The 22,315-nt window shown below is 58.2% G+C and overlaps 2 protein-coding genes across 5 annotated transcripts in view; one reads left to right on the top strand and one right to left on the bottom strand.

Annotated features, from left to right (window-relative positions):
* Window positions 1-6,175: 6,175 nt before the first annotated feature.
* Window positions 6,176-14,521, top strand: SLC29A4 (solute carrier family 29 member 4). The gene is made up of 11 exons (XM_076351171.1): window positions 6,176-6,219; window positions 8,374-8,543; window positions 9,227-9,358; window positions 9,461-9,574; window positions 9,656-9,784; window positions 10,282-10,356; window positions 10,777-11,042; window positions 11,133-11,268; window positions 11,501-11,688; window positions 11,959-12,199; window positions 12,274-14,521. The coding sequence occupies exons 1-11, from the start codon at window positions 6,191-6,193 to the stop codon at window positions 12,414-12,416; spliced, it is 1,623 nt and encodes a 540-aa protein (XP_076207286.1). The 5' UTR covers window positions 6,176-6,190; the 3' UTR covers window positions 12,417-14,521.
* A 464-nt stretch (window positions 14,522-14,985) lies between these two features.
* Window positions 14,986-22,315, bottom strand: part of TNRC18 (trinucleotide repeat containing 18) — a 56,637-nt gene continuing 49,307 nt past the window's right edge. For all 4 annotated transcript variants that reach the window (XM_076351167.1, XM_076351170.1, XM_076351169.1 and 1 more), the window contains 8 exons: window positions 22,123-22,198; window positions 21,641-21,749; window positions 20,571-20,687; window positions 20,129-20,293; window positions 18,288-19,582; window positions 17,703-17,939; window positions 17,143-17,217; window positions 14,986-16,573 (listed from right to left, as the gene is read on the bottom strand). In XM_076351167.1, coding sequence (XP_076207282.1) covers window positions 16,367-16,573; window positions 17,143-17,217; window positions 17,703-17,939; window positions 18,288-19,582; window positions 20,129-20,293; window positions 20,571-20,687; window positions 21,641-21,749; window positions 22,123-22,198 — 2,281 coding nt within the window. In that variant the 3' untranslated portion in view covers window positions 14,986-16,366. The remainder of the gene's footprint in view (window positions 16,574-17,142; window positions 17,218-17,702; window positions 17,940-18,287; window positions 19,583-20,128; window positions 20,294-20,570; window positions 20,688-21,640; window positions 21,750-22,122; window positions 22,199-22,315) is intronic.

Raw genomic sequence — 22,315 nt, 5'->3', positions numbered from 1 at the left:
CAGTGGAGTTACCCCAGACCCGGACTTGTCGTCGTCCCCCCCCCCGCCACCCCATTTTGCTCCTCAGCAGCTTCAGGGGCTGCTGTAACCCTCCCGAAGTCCCCTTTGCCCAGATTCTGGGTGGTTGCAGTTGCTGCGTTCCCTGCAGCTCCGGGGCAGGAGTCACGTTTGGTGCTTTTTCATCCTTTGTAAGCCCCACACCGTTGCAACAACCAGGGCTGGAGGAGCCCTGGAGATCCACCGGGTCCTTCTCCTCCCCCTGGGCACCATCGCTCCTCAACCCCTCCCAGCAAAGCTTTCCTCCGCTGCCCTCAAAGGCGCTCGGTGCTGCAGCCTTCCCCTTCCCCAGGCATCCCTCCCTACGCCGTACCCTCCCTTGGCCCCAGATCTCCCATCACATCCCTTCTGGATGGTGCTGCTGCCCCAGGACCTCTCTACCCGCATCTCCTCTGCTGCCAGCTCCCTCCGAGCGAACATCCGCATGGGCTCCCATCTTTGTGCCTCTATGGAAAAAATACATGATTCTTTTATTATTCAATTAGGAATTTAACACACAATCAGGTGATTGCTTTAAGAGGATTTCCTATAAGGCGGGATTTGGATAACCAGGCTATGAGTAATATATTCCCTTAACTGGTTTATTCCTTTATCAGATTTTTTTTTCCCCCCTAAGCGCTTTAATGCATTTACTTTCCCATTGTCGACACTCCTCTCCGCGCTCTTCCTCCCTCCCCAAGCTTATGCAAATCCCCCATAAGGCGTTTAATGCGTTATGTGTGTCAATAGCGCTGAAATCTTTGCGACGGCATTAGGCTTCATGCATGCCGTGGCTGATTAAGAGGGGCGGTGGGGCCAGCCTGGCCGCCCAAGCCCCCTTTCAGCACTTGCCGCGGAGCCGGGGAAGGGGCCCCCGGGCTGGGAGCTGCATTTTTCTAGAGAAAAGGCTGGAGCTGAAAGTAGCTCTTTTCTTTTGCAGGGCGAAACGTGAATAGAAAGCGCGGGGCTGACCTGTCTGCCGCTGTTTGCTGCCCTGTCGCTCAGCTTTCGGGGTGCTGGGGGGGGTGCGTGGAGGTGTTAAAATGGTGGGGGGAAACATCTGTGGGTGGGATGTGAAGGGAGGAGGAAGAGAAGGGTGGTAAAATAACCCATGAGCCAACCTCATCATCACTTTGCTTGCACATCGCCTGCCCGTGTCGTACCGGCTGCATCGCCCTCGGGTGCCCGCCTGCCTTTCGGAGCCCTGTGGAAACGGCTTTGCACATCACCAGCAGGAAAAGCAGATTTTTTTTTTTTTTCCCCCCACTAATTGTGCTGCAGAGGGCTCAGGTCAGCTCAGCTGGTGGCTCTGCCCATCGCCACGGCACTGGGCGATGCTGCCCGGCCTCCCTTGCACCGCTGGTTTGCTCTCCAAGGAGGTAGCGCCTTGCCAGCAGGCCTGGCTTGCTGGCCTCTGGGGCTTGTTTTTTGGGGGGGTGGGGGGGGTGGGGGGTGTGTTAACAGCCTTCATGGCCACGGGGGGTCTAATGTACCCAGTGAGTGGGGGAGAAGCCTGGAGCACTGGCTCTGGGGGATGCGATTGCCCTGCTCACCTTCATGGAGCGTTCACTCTGAAACCTACAGACAACCGCTTGGACACTGGAAAAAGGGAAGCACGGGGAGGAGGGCAGCATGTGGTAGCACGATGGGAACAGCCAAAGGGGCTGTGTTGCCTGTAACTCGCGATTTCCCCATTGCCACAGGGGCTCAGGCTTTGTGGCTGCTGGCGAGGCCCTTTGTGAGCCCAGCAATGGGGGGGGCGGGGGGGAAGAAGCCATCCAAGACTGACTGCCACCATTTTCTCCTTCCAGAGAAAAATCCCTTCTCTCAACCTGGGTCTTTAAATAGCCCGGTGAGTGGGAGCGAGCTGAACCGGCCCTTCCCGGCCGTTGATTCCTCTGCGCCTGCTGCTGATTGTCTCCTTTTTTATCCCGTCCTGCCCGTCTGCCTGTGCGTGCAGCAATTATGCAAAGTTGCAATCAAGGAGCTGAATTAGCAGCTCATCTTGGATTAATTAGTGATGGATGCAAATCTCTTCCAACAAACAAGGTGGGGAGGGGGGAAATGCAAAGGCTGTGGGTATCCTCTCTGGGTTTCTCCAGCTCTGCCGGGCTGGTTTAGCTGATTTGGGGATGGGAGGGATGCACAGAGTAACCCCTTGCAGGAGAATTGGGGCATCCGCATGGAAGAAGTTTGTCCCTGGCCTTGGGACAAGGCCTGGGTGCCCCAAAGCTGATGCTCAGCTCAGCCCCTGCATCTCCCTGGAGCATTTAAACCCAGTGCTTTGGGTTTAAAGCGACTCCTCCTCCCACCCCAGTCCTGTTGCAAAGCTTGGGGAAAACCCAGTTAATCCCCGCAGCCTCCAGTGCTGAGCTCCCGCCAGCACTGGGGATTTCTGTTCGCCTGCAATCGGATTGCGACAAACCCCTCCAGTTGCACTGAACAAATTCCCTGGCTACTCTCCGCTTCTCACAGGCCCTGAATAATCCCCCAAGTGTGACTCCGGCCAAGCGACAACATCGCTGTTTAATCCCCACAGCCTCCGTGCAAAGCCGGCGCTGCCAAGGATGCTCTCGGTGCCGGCACGGCACATTCGGCCGGCATTGGGAGCAGACCCCGGGGAAGGATGCGAAGGCTGCATTGCTATTTAAAGGCGCTTTTCCAAGAGGGGATTGCAGGCTTGGGAATGGCCTCCCCTTCCCGTGAAGCGGAAGAGATGGATGCGCAGCGCTCCCGGGAGCACTGAGCATGGGGGTATGGGAGGGGGGGGGCACAGATGTTTCATCCCTTCGCCTGGTGCCCCCTGCTCAGCAATCACAGGTATGGTGTCACCCGCCCCTGCTGACGCAGAGGGGACACGGCATTGGGCACGGAAAGCCCAGGGCACCCTCGCAGGGTGAGCACGCTTTGGTTAAGGAGACGGATTTTGCTGCTCCTTAACCAAGGGAGGGCTCGTGGCTGTGCCCACAGGGATGGGGACAGCAGGGACAGCCGCTTCCCGCGGTCCCCAAGGGTGTAAAGCTGTGGGGTTTGGCAGTGCGGTGGGAGAAAGGTCTGAAAGGTCTCTCCTTCCTCTGACCTCTGCAACAGCAATGATTAATAAAACCTGACTCCGCTGGAAGGGCAAGAAAAAAACCGCAATACAGGGGATTTCTGGAGACCGTCCTAATCTGACGTCTCCAAGCCAAATGAATCAGCAGTGTCTTATTCCACCCGGCGGGATTAATCAGTGTTCGACCAGGCTCCAGGATAGCGAGGTGAGGCTCTGAATAGCAAGGAGCCGTGGCGAGGCAGCCGCAGGCTGTTAGCTGGTTCACGGAGTCGAGCAAATCCCTCCTCATAATCTGGCAAACGCCGTCGGGATGCACCCGCTCGTGCTGGGAGCCGTGGGACAGCGGGGAGAGGCAGGAAAAGGGAAGGCGGCAAAAATACTTCCAAAAAGCTGTGGTTTGGGTGAGGGATGCTCTGTGGTCCATGTTGTTGGATGTGAGGGTGCGGGGGGAGACCCCGAGATGGGGCTGTGTGTGCGCGGGTTGTCCCTCCTGCCATGGGAACCAGGGTCTCTGAGCCAGCTTCGCCCTGTCGCGCTCAGAGCGTCGTGCCTGGCAGGTTTTCCTGGCTGTTCAAAGTGGGTCAAGCAGAAACCCAAGGAGCATCCGTGCTCACCAACCTCAAGCCAGCTACATCCAAAGCTGAATTATTCAGGGCCAGCTTAAAAAATTGAAGAGCCCAGCAAAACTCAGGGAGAGCCCAGCTCATGGGACCCCTCCTCATGCCCCCGTCGGGCAGAGGCGGCTCAGCCCGCCCATGCTCGGGGCAGGGTGGATGGTGTCGTTTGGGTCTAACACTGTCCTTGGGGATGGGGAAGGCAGAGAGAAAGCACTCGGAGAAGTTCACCCTGATGGATTCATCTCCCTGTGGTCCCCCATAGACCTCCAAGCCGTAGCAGTTTCTTCGGGTACCCCAGCACAGCCCCAATGCACCCACAGCAGAAATAGCAGAAAGGGAACCCCCGTGTCCCCCAAAATGGGGATCAAGAGGTCGTGTGATTTTAGACAGGATAGTAAAAGTCAGGGGCTTGTTATTTGCCACGAGGTGTTTGGTCGCAGCATCTCCCCGAGGCTCAGGGAGCACCAAGTGCATTTGGGAGCTGAGGTGCTCCCCTGAGCTTGGTCGCTTTTACAGACACACCCCCCCCCCCAGCTCCATACCTGGGGCTTTGGGATGGGGAGACGCGGCTCACGGGGAGAATCCCTTTGGAAGGCAGTGAGTAATGCTGCCTGGCGAGCGCCGAGGCAGCAGGGCCTCGCCAACAAGCCGTGAAAAGGCGAGCACACATATGCTTCAGCTCGTCCTGCTCTTTTTGTAGTGCACTCGCGCCGTCTGGGTGCCAACCAGCAGCAGGCGCAGCCAGGGAACCCCCACCACAGTCACCCCCTTTTCTTAAATTTCCAAGGTACCTGGCAGGGGGTGATGGGGTCTGGTGTAGGGCAAGGGGACATACCCCAGGAGGAGTGAGGCGCTTTGAGATTTTACAATGTCTTGTTGTAAACCTGGCACTATCAAATTAGAGCTGAACAAACCCAGCCAAAACAAGCAGCCTGAAAAATCCCCCCTTGCACTAGTGCACTGAGCTTTGCAGGTGCTCAGCCAAGGAGGGAGCGGGGAAAGCTGAGCCCCTGGCTCTGGGCAGAGCTCCGCAGAGCAGTCTGGTTTGCTCTGAGCCAAACTCTGGCTATTTCAGCCAAGGAGAAAAGATGGAAATTTCCACCTGGCCTGTTTTCCTCCCTGAGACGAATTTGCAGGAGCCCCTTCGCTCAGCCCTGCTCCTGGCAGAAGGGTGGCTGAGGAGGCGCGGCCGGTTTTGTCTCTAATTTCCTCTGGCGTGAGCGGCAGCAGCGCATCCCGCCAGCCCTGCGCGCTGATTTATACAACGCAGCATTTATTGCCTGCGAGAAGATTGTAATTCACAGCCCGGCGTGTTGCAGCCATGGCGTGTTGAGCAGGAGTGGTACCTCTCCTCCTTCTCGCTGCCGCCATCCTCCCACGCGCCGGGTGGGGAGAGCCAGCAAGGGCTGGTCCCCCAGGGCTCTCACCCAGCTCGGTGGGAGGGGGCACCTGCTGTACCCCACCCCCCCCACCCCGTGCCTTGCTGCTCCCGCAAGAAAACTCAATAGCATCAAATTCTGTGATGTCACCTGCAGCCTTGGCTGGCTCACCCAGCTCGGGAGAGGTGGGGACACCCGTGGTGTCCCTGCCTAGAGCACCCTCCTCGGGGACACACGTCCTCTCCCTGGACAGACATCCCCACCACCCCACGCTGTTGGTTCCCTTCCTTCTCTGCTTCCACCCCCGCTCATGCTGGGGAGCAGAGACCCCCACACACTTGCTTCCCCCAAATTCTGCTAGACAGGGCTGCAATCCATCCATCCATCCATCCATCCATCCATCCATCCATCCATCCATCTATCCATCCATCCATCCATCCATCCCTCCCTCTATTCTTCTGTCTGTCCATCTATCCATCCATCCGTCCTATCTGTACATCCCTCCATCCATCCATGGGACAGCTCACGCTGACCCCGTCGGCCACTGTTATGCCAAAACCGTTTGCAGGGTGGGCAGGACCCTGTCCCTGCAAAGCTCACGTCCTAAATGAAATTACCAGGGCTTCCTTCCTAATTAATCTCTTTGCAATTAGCTCCAGGCCTCCCACCCACCCCACCCACCCCCAAGCGTCTATGGGAGGTACCTATAGGCAGTACCTATAGGCGGTACCTATAGACGGGGGTATGAATGTGCTCTGTTCGCTCGAAAAACCTTTCCTGCGGCCCCCGGCGCTGACCCAGCCCTCGCCCGGCGGCCCGGGGCTGGCGGGGGGGCTCGGGGCGCCCCGGCTCCCGGTGCGCGCCCCCGGGGGAGGGGGGGGGGGGGGCCGGGGGAGCGGAGGAGGAGTGAAGGGGAGGCGGGAGGATGCGGGAGGGCGGGAGGCAGGGCCGGGGCCGCCTCTGCCTCTGCTCCTCGCTCGCAGCCGCCGCACTCGCTGCCGGCCTCCCCCCGCTCCGCGCCCCCCCCCCACCCCCGGAGGAGGCTCCGGCATGGCGGGGCCGGGGGCCGGCGGCCGCCGGTGCTGAGCGGGGCGGGCGCAGGGCCGATGCCGCAGAGCCGCCGCGGCGGAGGGAGGTAAGAGCCGCCGCCGACCTGTTGGGCACGGCCGGGACCGCCTGTGTGCGGGGGACGAGGTGCGGGGGGACGCCTCCCCCGAGCCCCCTGCCCTCCCCGGCTCCCGAGCATCCTCCCCCGGGCGCGGCCGGGGACGGGTTTCCTCCCCCTTCCCTCCAGCGAGGAGCTTCTCCTTCACCCCGAGGACGGGGGTTATTGAATCCCACCGTTTATTGCAACTTCGCTGCTCGCGAAGGGTCGGGGGACCCTTTTGCCAGAGCAAAAATCGCTCCTCTGCCCTGACGGGGGGGGGGGGGGGGGGGGGGGGGGGGGGGGTGTCGTCTGCACTGCCCGGGGGTCCCCCGGCACCAGGGTGCAGTGGGGCTGGGGTCCCCCGCTCTGCCCGGCCCTGCGGGTGCCCTGTCCCTGGGTGAGACCTCCCACCCTTGGCCGTGATGGAGGACCCCCTCCCCTCCCACCCTGCGGCCAGAGGGGTGGCAAGGCCCGAGTCCCCTCCTGTGTAGACGGGTGTAAATCCAAAGGGAGGGGAAAATCTGATTTACACAGGGATGGCACAGGGATGCTCGGAGCAGACAAGACAGACGGGTGCTGGAGGGCTGGTCCAGCACCGTGGCCATGCAGTGCATCCCGCTCTGCTCCCAGCCCTGTGGCATCAAGAAGTTTGGGCCACAGTAGGTACGGGGCGTTTCCAGCCGGCGTGTTCTCCAGCTGGGATCTCTGCTATGGAAAACCCTGCAACAGGCTTTCCCGGCATCCCGGGAGATGCTTCCCACTGGGTTTTATCGCCTGGGGTAGCATCAGGTGCAGGAGGGTGCTCCCTGGAGGGGAATCACCGCCAGCTCCTCCGTGAGCAATGGGACGGAGAGGTGTCCCCAGCCAAAACATGCCCCGCTGGGTTGTCCTGCCCACAGTGCTCCGGGATGGGGGGTCTTGGGGCCCACCCTGGCGTGGTGCAGGGTGGGGACCCCAGCCTGGCCCCGTCCAGGTCCCCGCACGGCCTCGGGGCCGTGGCAGCGCTGCTCTGTGCCACCAGTCCCTGCAGCAAGCAGATGCATTTTAGGCTCTAGGATTGCACTCGGAGGGTCTGTGGGCACCACATTTGCCACCCCCCCCGGGGTCCCCCAGCATCCGACCCATCCTGGCAGCCAGGGAGATGCTGGAAAACCTCTCTGCTCCTGCAAACGCCACGTCTGGCAGGGACACAAGAGAAATCACTGTAATAATTGATTTTTTCTTCCCTTGCTTGCCTCAACCTCCTGCCTTGGAGAAGATTTCCCCCCCCCCCGCCGCCGGCCGGCTGGGTGGTCCGCGGGCAGCGGGCGCGGAGGCAGGCTGGCATCTAGCGACTGGCGCCGGTAATACAGAGCAGCCCCTGGGCTGCCCCGGGCTGCTCCCCAAGGCCCGGGCTGGGGGGGCCCCAGAGGGATGAACCGTGTTTTGGGTGGCTCTGGTAGGGTCGCTGGAGGATGCCAGGGGGTTTGGGAGCTCATTTTGGAATGCACGTGGTGCAGACCCTCTCGGGTGTGCTGCTGGGGTCTCTCCAACAGCTCTCTGAGCATCTCCCTGCTGTGCTGTGGCCCCTCGGAGAAGCAGATTCAAAACATACCTTAAAAGCCGGGTCGCATCCCATCCTCTCCCTGAAAAGGCTGCAGGAGTGTGTCTGCCCAGGCCGGTGGCTCTGCCCCAGCCCCGGGCAGCAGAGATGCTGAAAAAGGACATAAACCAGTGTGCTGCCTGCAGAGAGCCAGGGCTTCCCGAGGCAGCCAGGATCTTCCCCAGCAGCCGCCCCCCGTGAGTTGTTTTCACCCATTAATTTCTCTAATTGTTTTTGGAAAGCATGGTGGCATTTGGCACTGGTAGCATCGCGGTGAGGTGTTGTGCCAGGCTGGGGCGAGTGCTGTGCCATGGAGGAGGCTTGCACAGACCCCCTGATCACCAATCAATCACAACCCCAAATCCAAACTCCTGACCCCACTCTGCTCGGGGAAAGCATCTGGAAAAAACATAGGAGCCGCAGCGGTACGGTGGGGTGATGGAGGCTCAGGGCCAGCCATGTGCCGTCCATCCCTTGCAGACCCCTGGCATCACCCAGGGGACAATCCCCAGGGGGACACAGGAGCTGTGCCCCGGGGGTGTCACCGCTTTCCCTCCCAGGTTGGCCACGATGGGCTCGGTGGGAGCCGAGCGCTTCAAGGAGCTGAGCCCTGCGGGGACACCGGAGGGCAACGTGGTGATGAGCTTCAGCTTCGACAGCTACCAGCTGGAGGAGGACGAGCTGCAGAGGGGCAGCCAGGCCAAGGGCATCCTCACCTTCATGGAGCCGGGTGAGGGCAGGCACGGCCCTGACCCACAGCCAGGAGCCGGGTTTCCTGCTGGTTTCCCACCCATTTAGGAGCTTCCTGGGATGGGTTTAATAGCCACAAATGGCCTGAAATGCCATAAAATTGCCTAATGCCGTTTTTTGGACCTGTTTGAGCGGTTTGGACCATGTGAGCTGCATAGCATCCTATGGCAGTGGGCTCTGCAGGTTGGCAAGGAGTTGAGGGTTCATGCCCGGCTCACCCCCAGCCCGCAGTTTCACCCTTTCCCATGCAGGGCTCAGGGATGCCCCTGGGATTTACCCCAGCCCCGCTCCACATCCAGGGCATCCCTGTCCACGTCCACACCCCTCCAACCTCTCCTTGCGCCTTGGCTTTGGCTGTTAAACTACGCTGTCTGGCCCTCAGGTTATTTGGCTGCTATTAAAACTCATCAGCCCCCAAAGCCTGGGTGTTTTCCTGCCTCCTGGGTCTCTCGTTGAAATGCTTTTATTTAGGGAAGGAGTTTCTCGGGGCTGGGGCCGTTTATTCGTGAGAGCTGTGGGGCGCTGGGCTGCTTGCCCTCCTCATTTGCCATAAAGGATGTGGAAGCACCATTCGTTGCCCCATGGCTGGGGTCTGCTGCAGGTCCCATGGGTGCAGCAGTGCACTGTCACGTCTTTGTCTCTTTCTTTCCCCTTTTGGGGCAGTTTCTGAGGATCCCGAGCCCCAAGATCGATACCATGGGATTTACTTTGCCATGCTGCTGGCCGGGGTGGGATTTCTTCTGCCGTACAACAGCTTTATCACCGATGTGGACTACCTGCACCATAAATACCCAGGTAGGTCTCCAGCAGCTGCAGCACTTCCCAGCCACCCCAAACCTGCCCCGCTTCTAGGGCAGCCAGACGCCCGCCACCCCCCCATCACCTGCCTCTCCACAGGGACCTCCATCGTCTTCGACATGAGCCTCACCTACATCCTGGTGGCCTTGGTGGCCGTCATCCTCAACAACGCGCTGGTGGAGCTGCTGAGCTTGCACACCCGGATCTCTGTGGGTGAGTGGGGGTCCCCACAGTCCCCGGCAGCACCGACCCCACGTTGACCCCCCACCACCCGCCTCCATCTCTCACCCACAGGCTACCTCTTCTCCCTGGGGCCCCTGCTCTTCGTCAGCATCTGTGATGTCTGGCTGGAGCTCTTCACCCGCAGGCAAGCCTACGCCATCAACCTGGTCGCCGTCGGGGTGGTGGCCTTTGGCTGCACAGGTATGCGGGACAGCGGCTGGCACTGGGGCAAGCGCAGCCCTTCAGCTAGGGGTGGGAAAACATCCCCATCCCCCAGAGCCGTGGTCTCCTGGGACAACCTCTTGCTCTGATCCCTATAAGCTGACCCTCGCGTCCCAGCTCCCTCCCCTCCAACTCTGTCCAGGCACCACGGGACTGGACGGGGGCACCAGCACCAAACCACGCATCAGTCCCCGACACCATGGGCTTTGCCATTTGGGCCTCCATGGTGACTTCCCAAGCCCCTGCACCTGGTGGCCACTCTTGATGGGAACAGCCATGGTGGGACACCCAGGGAGGGCAAAATGTGCACCGATTTTTGGGGCAAGAAGGCTTCGGGCGCTGCATCAGCTGTTCAGGAAGGGTGCAGCTCCCGGGTGGCATGGCACGTGGGCCCCCACTGGGGTTTCTTCCCCCTACCCGGCATTTCGGTTGCAGCAATAATCCCTCCTTCTCCCCTCGGCGCATCTCTCCTGAAGTGCAGCAATCCAGCTTCTACGGCTACACGGGGCTGCTGCCCAAGCGCTACACGCAGGGGGTGATGACAGGCGAGAGTAAGTACCTGCATCTCTGTCCACGTTCGACTGTGTGGGCTCACTCGGGGGGGACCCTCCTCTACTGTCTCTCAGGGCCCCGGCGAGTCACACCCGGGGCCTTGCTGTCCCCAGCACAGCCTGGCCAGGTTGCCAGCAGATCAGGGACACCCCAGGGTGCTCCCCAGCAAACCAGGGTGTTTAATGGTTTGTAAATCACTTGCAAGACCGGATCTCTGTGGGTGAGTGGCTTTGCCATGCCAAGCTTGGGGTGGGGGTGTCTGCCAGGAGCTGGCTCCACTCCCCCCCCCCAAAAAAAATCACTGTTTGTAGCTACTCCACACCTGGAGGCATCACCTCCATACGGTAGGGGGCTGCTGGGGGTCCCCCAGCTGTGGGGCTCAGCAGGACCCTGTGCCAATAGCTTTTCCATGCCACCAGGCACCGCCGGGGTCATCATCTCACTCAGCCGCATCTTCACCAAGCTGCTGCTCTCAGACGAGAAGGAGAACACCGTCATCTTCTTCTTCATCTCCATTGGCATGGAGCTGACATGCTTCATCCTCCACCTCCTGGTGAAGCGCACCCACTTCGTCCGCTACTACACTGCCTGCTCCCGCAAGGGTCTCCCCGAGCCCCAGGGGGCTGGTGACCATGGGACGGGCTACCGCGTCCACCACGATGTCACTGCCGAGGATGTCCAATTTGTAAGCCAAGGGTGGGTTTCCTTGATGCCCCCTGGGGTCCCACTCCCCACTGGAGCTCAGCACTGGTGTCCCCTCTCTCCCCCCACGCAGGAGAACCGGCCGCGGGGGCAGCCGAGCTCCCCCCAGGGCAGCCCAGGCCCCGAAGCTGAGCTGGCCGGCAGCGGCACCTACATGCGCTTTGACGTCCCCCGGCCCAAAATCAAGAGGAGCTGGCCCAGCTTCAGAGGTGGGTGGTGGGCTCAGGGGAGGGGGGCGAGCCAATTTTGCAGCATTTTGTGGGGCAGAAGGAGCGATCGGTGGCCTAGGGCTTTGGGGAAGGGTCATCCCTTTTCAACACACCCACAAACATGGGGCAATCACGTCTTTGGAAGCCACTGTTGGGGTGCGGGCAAGACTTTCAGGCTCTGCAAGGGTAGGGCTGGGGGTTTTGGCTGAGCCGTGCTGCCCGTACCTGCCAGACATGCTGCTCCACCGCTACGTCGTGTCCCGGCTCATCTGGGCCTACATGCTCTCCATCGCCATGACCTACTTCATCACGCTGTGCCTCTTTCCCGGGCTGGAGTCAGAGATCCACAACTGCACGCTGGGGGAATGGCTCCCCATCCTCATCATGGCCATCTTCAACCTCTCCGACTTCGTCGGCAAGGTAGGAGAGAGGCCAACTCCAACGCGGTGGGGCGGATGCGTCCCTTCCACCGTGCCTCCTTTTTGTGTCCTCTTTCAAAGCCGCTTGGCTCCACCAAGGGTCATCTCCACCCCATGGGTATCTAACTAGTGTGAAGTTGCTCACCAGCATGGCTGAGGTTGGGCTCCTGCAGCACCATCTCATCTTCTCCTTGCTGCCCCATTTTGGGCACCATGTTGCCCTCCCCAGCCTCCTCGGCCCCCACAGCATGGTCTCTGCCCCTCGCTGCAGATCCTGGCTGCCCTGCCCTATGACTGGAGAGGGACCCACCTCCTTGTCTACTCCTGCCTCCGCGTGGTCTTCATCCCCCTCTTCATCATGTGCGTCTACCCCAATGGGAGGCCCACCTTCGGCCACCCTGCCTGGCCCTGCATCTTCTCTCTCCTCATGGGCATCACCAACGGCTACTTCGGCAGCGTCCCCATGATCCTGGCCGCCGGGAAAGTGAGCCCTGAGCAGCGGGAGCTGGCAGGTAGGACCAAGCCCTCCCAGGGACTCTACGTGGGGTGGCCAGAGCGCCCTGACACCTTGTGTCCCTTCCCGCAGGGAACACCATGACCGTGTCCTACATGACGGGTTTAACACTGGGTTCGGCCGTGGCCTATTTTGCCTACAGTCTCACCAGTACCTCCCACAGTACCTGTTTCTACACCGAAACCTCCAATGGCTCCTTTACATCAGGGTACTGAGCCCCGGGGCGGGGCGACGGGGACAAGATGGGACCTGCTTCCCACCATGGTCCCCACCGCCCCGCTTGGCCCATGTCCCTCCTCAGGGAGGGAGCCTGGAGCCAGAAAGCTGCCCCAGGTTGGACAGGGACCGGCGTCCCTTTGGCATGGGGCCGTGGCATCCCAAAACAGCCTGTGCTGCCCAGCCAGGGCTACTTCTTGGGGTGACATTCCCCCCCCCCAATCTGGGGGACAGTCCCGTTGCTCTTGGGGAGCTCCCCATCAGCAATGTGCAGCTCTCCAGTGGGGGGGTGGGGTGTCTTCTCCTGTTTGAGCCAAGCAATTGCCAGGAGGAAGAAAATACTGCCAAATTCCAAAGGGAATAGGACCAGCACTGGGGAGGAGGGTGATGGAGGGCTGGTGAGGAAGAAGAGGAGCAAGAGAGGAAGGAAACGCTCCTTCAGGCCCCAGTGGCTCTGGGAAGGTGGATCTCGGCTTTCATCAACGGTGCTGCAGGTTTTCACCAAGAATGGCTTGAAATCACGATCCCTCCCCAAATACGCCAATTGCTGTGTAAAAGACCCAATTCACTTCTGCTGTCTGGAAAAAAAAACCAAACCTTTTTTTTTTTTTTGGTTGTGTCTTTTTTTTGCCTCCCCTAACTGTGAGAGAGGCAGGGTCTTGCCTCCCCCCACCCCACGCTGTGGGTCTGCCCCATCACCTCCCTCTCCCGGGCTGCAACGGGACAGAGGGGGGGATCCCGATGTCCTGAGGGGTCTTGAGGCCACAGCGCTGTGGATGCCGCCCGTGGGCCACTGCTGAGCTTCAGGATTTATTGCAAGGGACATAAACGAAGCTGATGCCAGATTAAGTGCCTTTGCAATGATGCCTGGTTGGTAGCCATGCCACCGGCACGGCCCTGGCACTGCAGGCACTTGTCTGCTGGTGATGGGCTGGGCTGGCAAACACACCCAGGGTGATGCCTGCTGCCTGTCCTGTGGGGTTTCGGGGTGCCCCTTGTGCTGCTCCCCACCTCCAGGGTCCCCTCTGTCACCTGGGGCAGCTGGATTTGTCACCAGGTCCCGTCGAACACCTGCCAGCCTGCAAACTGCTGCTGAAGTGCAACACCTTTGTGGGCAGCACGTGGGAGAGGGAAGGGGCTGAGCAGAGCAGAAACCATCTGGAGAAGGTGCCAACACCAGACAGAGGCTGCTGCTTTTTTGGGACCGGCTGCACCTTGTTGCACCAGGAGTCAGCGGGTGCCACCTCCCAAGGAAGCGAAGCCCGAGGACTGGAGGCGGTGGGAGCAGGAGCCAGCAAGTGCCAGGCTTGGCACCCCCGACCCAGCCCCACCAGCACCGGAGGGTCTCGCCCCACCAAGCCCCTGGCTGGTTGAAGTGCAGCTCACACCAAAAAAGAGCAAATCCAGAGTTTCATCCTCAACACATCGTCCCTGCAGGGCTCGGGGTACTGGAGTCGCCGTGACCGCAGCTGCAGGGGAAGAACTCACGCCTCCTGCCCCACGGGCCCCAGTGAGCAGAGACCTCCGCTCCGGGGTCCCATCCCGTCCATCGGTGCCACCCCGCAGGGGGACTGTCGGACGGACGGGGGCTCCCCGAAGAGCCACGCAGCGCCTGGGTTGGGTCTTTCCCCGAACATGAGGCAGGGGCTGAGCCAAAAAGAGACCATTGCCACCAAGGGGAGAAAAACCCCGCAGTCAGGACAAGCGAGACAAAGAAAGATGCTTCGTTGGGTTGCTTTTTTTCAATTAATTTTTTTTTTTTTTATGAAAAAAGATCACACGGAGTTCTCCAACAAACAGAATGCCAAAAAAATTGTTTTAAACAAAACATAAACAAAACAAAAAAAAAAAAGACAAAAACCTGGCTCTCCTTTCCTCTCGATTGTCTGAAATATCCTTGTGTTCCATAGAAGGCAGTGGGTTTTAAGTGCTTTCTATTTAACATTAGCATAAAATCTCTCTCGCGCGCTCTCTCTCTCGCTCTTTAAAATATGCTCACACAATTTGCTTCTAGAAGTACAGTACACTTTGAGCGTCGGGGGTGTGCCTGTTCCCAGATCATTTACAATCACAATCCAACAGGAAATAAAAAATAATATTCTAAACGTCAGACTGTGTTCATTTCTGTCGTTTTTTTTTTCTTTTTTTTTTTATAATTTCATAATTTTTTTCACAGTTTTAAAAAGTTTATATTTATATATATATATTTATATTTATATTTATAATTAAAAAGTTGAATCCATTTAAAGACTTATAATACAGGAGGGCTAAAGAGTCTTTTGGTACATTAAAACTGTACAGGCTAGAACCGTCACTATCTGCCGCGCCGAGGCGCCGGTGGCCCGGGGTGGAGATGGTACGAGCTCAGCACCATGTGGTTCGTTTAAAGGACAAGGGGGTAACTTCACAGGGGCGTCCCTCTCCCCTGAGCATCGGCCTCCAGTCTCTGGTACGCAGCCGGTACCAGGGCAGATAGTTTCCAATCTGTCCTTGTCTTAAGCGTCTCCGCACCGGAGCCTGGGCCGTCGCTGCCGGCCGAGCCGGGCCCCACTCTGCGTCCTAGCAATCTGTAGTGCGAGTTGGTAGTTGCAAAGATCAGTGCGTCTCTTGGAGTTTTTTTTGTTTTGTTTTAAGTGCAAGGATGTTGCATCGTTGCGTGGTTCTCCTCCGGTGTCCCCTCCGGCTGGGTGCAACCCTGGTGCGGCGGCGGTGATGCCATGGGTCCGGTGTGTGCCCAGCTGGAGCAAGACGGTGGGTCAGCTCCGCAGAGGGAGGGAGGAGGCGATGGTGGCGGCTCTCCGGGAGCCGTTGGGAGGTTGGCCGGCTGGATGGAGCAAGCTGAATGGTCCCTTCCCCGAGCCCAAGGTGGCAGTGGGGCTCTGGCTGTGGAAACGCCAGGCAGGCATGGCCAGACTTCACTCTCTATCCCCATTCCCTTCAAATGAGGGGCGGGGGCTTCCCAGCAGCTCCACATCTCTGCTCAGGCAAGGCATGGGGCGTAAAGCTGGGCGAGGGATGCCAAAATCCAACGGCCTGTGGTCTCTGCTCCAAGCATCGAGCAGCAGCTTTTCCCAGTCACTTCCTGCCCCCCTTCACTGCACGCTCCAAGACGAGTTCTTTGTTCACCAAGTGTCACCCCCTGGCCATGCGCTTGCTCCCCCCAGCGCCTTTCCAGGGCAGGAGGGATGTAGAGGGATGGGGAAGGCGGGTTCAGACCGTTTGTTCGAGGCAGTGGGAAGGCAGCATCCCAGACTGGATGTTGGCTCGTCTTCCATCCGGCTCCTCCCAGCCCGGAGGACCTCTTCTGCCATCTCCGTGCTGGGGCCGGCTCTGCCCCTTCGTGCTCCACATTGCCGGCCAGGGGCCTCCAGGGAAAGGGAACCGCAAAAAGGCGCTGAGAGGATCGAGACGAGGCGCTGAGAGAGACTCATCTCCTTTCTCTTTCACCCTGTCCTTCCTAAAGGGTCATGCGAAACTAAGTAGGAAAGGGAATATATGGAGGGAGAGGAGCGTACGCAGAAGGCTCGCGGGTGTCCTTCCACGTACAGGAGGCTTCTGAGTTACTGATGGGGCAAATGACACAAAAGGGATCCCTCCTGCTGGGGGGTCCCGCTGGTGAAATGATCACGGGACCCATGTGCTTTCCTGGACCAAAAGGAGGAAGGGAGAAGTTGGTCAAGTGTCACCTTACTTAAAGCCACTTCCAGAAGAGCCTTGGGGTTCAAGCACCACCACCACCCCCCCAACGGTATCTTCCTCAAGTCCTGTAACTGCTTCCCCAACCCCCTTCTTCAGCCCTCTCCTTCCTCCTCGTGTCTCTCGCGCTCTCCTGTCTGTAGCGTGACACAGAAGTCATGAGCATTGAAAGAAACAATCATGTCGTCTGAACAGGCACGTCCTCAGGTTTGTCCCGTCTCTTCCCAGGGGGTGGCACGTGTCCCCTGGGTGGTCAGCAGATGACAGGGACCCCGTCGGTGTTGAAGATCATGCCCGTAGTGGGCTCGTAGGTCCCTGCAAGGTAGTAGAGGTCCTCACTGTCTTGGTATTTCTTCGTCTTTAGCATCTGCTCATATTGATCCAGACCAACAACAAGACACTTGTGTGAGATGGTCTGGACATCGTTTTCATCCACGTGTGAGGACTGGTAGAGGGCTCGCTGCATTACAGGAACGGAAGGAGGGAGATAGAAAGAAAAGGAGCCATTAGATCTCACAGCATTTACAGCATCATCTTCAATACGCAGGAAAAACATCCATCACGACTGGCCAGGGCTTGTGCTCACACTCAAGCAGAACTCCCCGCTCATCCCCACTGCCAGCTCAGGGGAGGGACAGTGGGAATCTGCATGGCCCCACAGGCAGCGTGGACACAATCCGTCCAGCGCACTAAACCTGAGCCCTCACTCTCACTCAGCTCCCACCGATGGGAACGCCGCAGCTGCCGAGCGCACGGACAGGGGAATATGGAGGCCGGGAGTTTGTCACCCTCACTTCAAGGATGCAAATGCAAAGATGGGTGCTGGATACCAGCCCTCTGTTCCTCCCAACACCCAGCACACCTGCAGCTACTCCCACCCTCCCAGAAACACCCATCCAAAGTCCTGGGCACTGCGGACTCAGCAGAGGCAAAAAGCAAGAGCCAGAGAAGCTCGGGGGGCATTTCTCCAGCAGCATTTGTTACGGCGTCCCCAGCATCCCCTCCCAGCCCTCCGCCAACCTCACCAACCTCCATAAAGTCCTTCCTCTGGTTGGATGCCTGCAAAGCTGTGGACAGACTCCTGCCCGATTTCTGATCCCAGCGCTGTGCCCAAGAGGAAGAGAAAAGAGAAAACAGAAATGAAAAGCAGGTGAGTAAGTTGTTTTTCCATGCTATCACCTCCTGCCCACCACGTGTGCCTTCACAACCTCAACCCCCATCCACAGCTACTGGTAATAAATACTAAGAGCCTACTGTAAACCGCACTGCACACGTGTGCAAAATTCGGTGTTTTTGAGCACCAGGCCAGTCGTTTTTACACTGTAAAAAGACTCAATACAGCTCTTGACACTCTTTTTGGACCAACACAGAAGTCTTTATCTCCTCGTATGATAAAACCCACCCTTCCCCTGCTCAAGGGGTAAACACCAGGCTTGTACACATCACAGGCAGCCCCTACAACATGTTATGATGGTGCCACCCCCATTACGGTACGAGTAACAAACTGGGCCACGGCTGTTTTCCTCATCCTTGGAAACAAAAGGGAACAAGCAGCATTGCAGCCCTCTCGGCAAAGGAGACCAGCCTACCTTGCCTTCGTTGAGTTTCTTCCCAGGGTTGGTTTCTTCTGGGTGATAAAACCATTTGACTCGGACCACCATGTTGTTCCCCCACGACTCCCACATGCTCTGGATCCGGCCAATGTAGGGCAGGTTGGGGCGGCCGGCTGAGAGGAAGACCGCACAGTCTCCGATGCGGATTATCTCCTTGCCCCGGACAATGGCCTTGTAGAAGAGCTTCCTGGCCTTCCCTTTCATTCCTCGTCTCTGCCAAGAGAGGATCACACAGGTGAGCAGCCAGGGATTGCCCAAGTTTCCCCCACCCACCACTGCTTGCCCTGTCCCGCATCCCACTCTTCGCCGTCGGCAGAGCCACAGTGTCCACAGGCATTCCCACAGGAAACAGGGCAGAGGGACACGCCATGCAGGATGGCTCCCCCAGACACAGCGAAGGCCAACCCCAATCTCCTTGCAAACTGGAGACCTTGGCTGGGGACACACCATACCAGCGGAGTTTCACCACCCCAGGAGAAGGGAAAGGGCATGGGTAAGAGGCACCACAAGGCAAACGCCAAGCACAGAGCACTATGGAGCGGTGGGAGAGGCCCTGTTTACCTGTGTGGGTTTCCCAAACCACTTCCACAGCTGCCGTGCGGGGAGGAAAGCAGCAATCTTGGGCCTGTTCTCCACCGACGGCAGTCGCTGGCGCTTGGCCAGCTCCTTGGTGGTGGGCAGGTGGATGCCCTCGCGCTTTTTGGGCCTGCTCTTGTTGCCGCTCTGCTGCGGTGCCGGCTGTTGCACCGGCTGCTGCGCCGGCTGTTTCTGGCTCTGGGGGTGGGAGGACGTACGGGATTTCCCTGCCTGCTTGGTTTGCTTGGGTGGGAGGGTTTGCTGCACCGAGGAACTTGGCTGGGCCTCAGCTACTTCGTCATCAGAGCTACAGGAGGAGTCTTCATCTGTAGTGGAGGAGGAAGAAGAGCTGGAGCTCGATGAAGAAGAGGTCGATGAGGCTGAGGAAGAGGAGGAAGAGGAGGATGAAGAGGAGCTGCTGCTAGAAGAGGAAGAGGAGGAGGAGTTGGAGGAAGAGAGAGGGGTGGATGCTCTCGAGCTGGCCGAGCTGCTGTCCTGGGCTTCCCCTCGGTTCTTCTCAGCCTCCTCTTCTCCCTCTGACTCTGAGCTGCTGTCGCTGCTGTTGCTCTCAGACTCCTCCACGGCTGCTGGAGCTGCTGCCTTTTCTTCCTGGTCCTTCGAAGCAGTGAGGCTCTCCACTGAGCCATCGAATTTTCCTCCGAAGCTGGCAGGGGAAGGGTCTCCCTCAGCTGCTTTGGCTCGGGAAGATTTCTGCTTGCCCTCCGCACCCACTGCAGGGGAATAGCCCAGCCCCAAGAGACTCTTGCCGTCTCTGCGACTGGCCAGGTTCGAGTCCTCCAGCATCCTCATCGCCTCCTTCATCTTCTTCGTCTTTGGAGACATCACGCCCTCATGGTCCAGCTTGATCAGGATTTCGTTGTCATGCTTCCTCTGAGCCTTGACCACGGTGCCAAACTCCTGCGTCTCTTCTGTGGGCCGCCCTTTCTTGGTCTTGGCTTTCGACGCTGAAGCATCGCTGGAGCCGAAGGTTGCCAGCGACCCCGGGAGATCACTGTAGGGCTCCGTGCCGAGGATGCTGCCGAACACAGCAGGCTGGTAAGTGGGTTGGGGGGGGGTATGCAGCTTAGTGGAGATTTTCATTTTGCTGGCTTTTGACCGCTTTTCCTCTGTGGGGGCAGGAGAGCCTCCAGTTGACAGCGGTTGTGATTTTCGCGACCCCTTCATGCTTGGCTTGCCCAAGCAGGCTGGCTTCTCTGGGACTGAAGAGGTAACAGGTGCAGACTCAACCTGATCCTTCTCTTCTGGCAATGCAGCCTCTTCTGCAGAGGGGAGGAAACACAAAGGCATGATGGGCACTATTAGCTCAGACACAACCAGACACCAGTGCTGACCGGTCTCTGGCCAAGGGTGGCTTCTTCCTGACTGCTTAGGTAACCCCAAAGAGGCACAGGTCCTCATTGCTCACTGAACAGCCTTACTAAGCAGCCTGGCCTGATGCCAGCGCCTGCGAGCAGCTGATGGACAACGCCCAGCGATGCTGCTTCAACTGCAGGGGAACCAAACTGCAGATTTCCTGCATCTTTGGCCCTACTGATGGCTGCTGAGATGCTCAGCTGAAAAAGGGACCCTGCCCTGCAGCCTTGACTGACAGGAGGCGGCTCTCGCAGCACAGGCCAGCTTCTGAGCCAGCCTCCTGCAAACTGCAGCCACAGCAGAGCGAGCTGATGCGTGGATGCTCTGCACTCAAGCAGTGCATCCATTCCCCTCCAAATCTTGCCCCATGCAACAGCTCTAACTTGAGGAGAGCAGTGGGGAACTGTGTAAGGACTCTCCCAACTCCCGGTCTGGCAGTGGTGACAACCTACCAGCCTTTGCCTTGACGCTTGGCTTTCTCCCTCGCCCCTTGCCCTTTGACACGGGCTCCTCTGACCCCAGTGTAGCTCCCTCTTTTCCTTCTCCAGTGTCTTTGCTGGATTTACGGCTACGGCGCTTGGTGCTGGGCACCAAAAGGGCCGGGGAAGGCTCAGCACCTGGAACAGGTCAAAGAGATGGTCAAATGCAGTCAAGTAACACATAAAACAGAGATGCGATACAGTGAACATATCCCTACCAATTCTGCAATAGGGACTGGGCCTTTTTCCCTATGGGTTATATCCCACCCCAGCTCTGCATGTCCATAATTGATGGTGCAATCTTTGTGATTGAAAGTCTGTGAACTTGTCCCAAAATCTCAGAGGCAGGTGGCCTGAAACTCCCTACGTTTCATAGTGGGAAGTGTCATGCAAAAAACTGAACAGCAAGACTCACACTGGATCTTGTAGTCAGGTGGGAGAAGCCGAATGTGAGACAGTGGGATACGTCCCGTGTCCCCATCATCAAACTCTACTGTGATGAGATCACCATCTTCCTCCAGATCCAGGGCTCCTGTGGGTTGGGGGAGCAGAAGATGGGATTAGGGACAAACATCAGAGTACAAACCCCTTGTCAGGGAAGTGGGGACGTGGGGGAAGACAGGGATCTTGCACCAGCTCCAAACCATCCCATCCCCACCTTTCCTAGGCTGTGCAAGGAAGAGCACGTAAGGCTTGCTCTGCAACGGAAAGTCCCTGATAATACTAAACCAGCCCACCCAGTGTAAAATTTCCCAGTCAGCAGCACTGCTCCAGAACATACCAACCGTTCCAGTTTGACTTCCCACCTCTTTCCCCTATTTCTCTCTATTCTTGCAGAAATTCATTTCTGTTTTCACTGCAGTATCTCTTGGGGGTTTTTTTGACCTGCATTTTGTAACTACTCTTAGCAATCACAAGCTGCTGCTTTTCACCTTCTCTCCAAGAGAAATAAGCTGTGTTCCCACCCTCTCTTCTTGCATCAGCATCACTAGTCTATAACTCGTAAGTAATTCCTCCCTTACGCACACGTACTGCCACCAAGAGCCCAAAAGCAAGACCAGCCATGGTAGAATTGTCCAGGGCTCTTCACTGGCTTTTTAATGGGACCAGATGGGGGAGTTGATGTCTCAGAGACAAAGCTATGAGTGTGCAGGTGATTTAGAAACCTCCACAGTCTCAGAAATCTTTGGTGCCTGGAGTTAATTCTGACTTTTTGAAGTGTGTTGAATTTCCCTGATATTTTAAGCTCCTAAATTGCTCAGACCTCTTCCTACGAGAGCACATCTCCTGGACCAACAGGACGTTACTAAACCAGCATCATGACTGAGTTGGGCATGACCCGGAGGAGAGGAATGGGCCAGGCTCTGACCTCCAGGAGAGTCACAGCAGACCTCAGTGCTTCCCCAGGCAAGCCTGACATCCCTCAGGACACATAGGACTGAGACATCCCTGGTCCCCAGCGCAGAGCAGCCAGGGTGGCCTTACCTCGAACAACTGTCCCTGGGTAGAGGCAGCGGTACTGCTGACTCCAGTAGGCTGCAATCCTCGTGCCTTCGGGCAGGAATCGCACTGAAGGTGGTTTCACGTCGATGATCTGCTTGGGGCAAGAGGAAGGCAATTACTGACGTTCTTGGCACCAGCACAGACCACCCCACCACACCTGGCATGTAGCAAAGCAGCTCTGGAGAAGGCAAGGGACAGTTTTTCCCTGCTGGGAAATGGCCTCCTGTCTGCTCACAGGGCAGCGTGAAGGACTATCCCTCCTGGCACACAGGCCTAGTGCCCACTGCCAGTGGGGGAGCTCAGCCACGGGGCAGCAACCCCCATCAAGGGGAGCTCTGTCCAGACTGGCCACAGAAGCAGGACCAGGGCATCCCTGCAGCCCCAGCTGCGGGAGGAGGAGGCTTCCAGCTAGCCCCAAAACAGGGCTCAGGCACCAAGGACTGGCACCCTTTGGCCTCACATACCGCTTCCTGCAAGAGCTGCTCCAGGCAGTAAATGTGGGGACGGTTTCCCCTCTCGCCTTCCACCACCACGCGGTATCTGAAACACAAAGGCCCAGAAGACATCACCCCGATCAGCTGACATCCCCCTTCTGAGCCCTACCACCAGTTTATTTGAGAGCATTTAATGAAAGATAATTGGATTTTCCTCAGCGCT

The sequence above is a fragment of the Aptenodytes patagonicus genome, chromosome 13, assembly GCF_965638725.1.
Source record: "Aptenodytes patagonicus chromosome 13, bAptPat1.pri.cur, whole genome shotgun sequence".
Classification (NCBI taxonomy): domain Eukaryota; kingdom Metazoa; phylum Chordata; class Aves; order Sphenisciformes; family Spheniscidae; genus Aptenodytes; species Aptenodytes patagonicus.
This window is presented reverse-complemented; position numbering and strand designations above follow the sequence as displayed.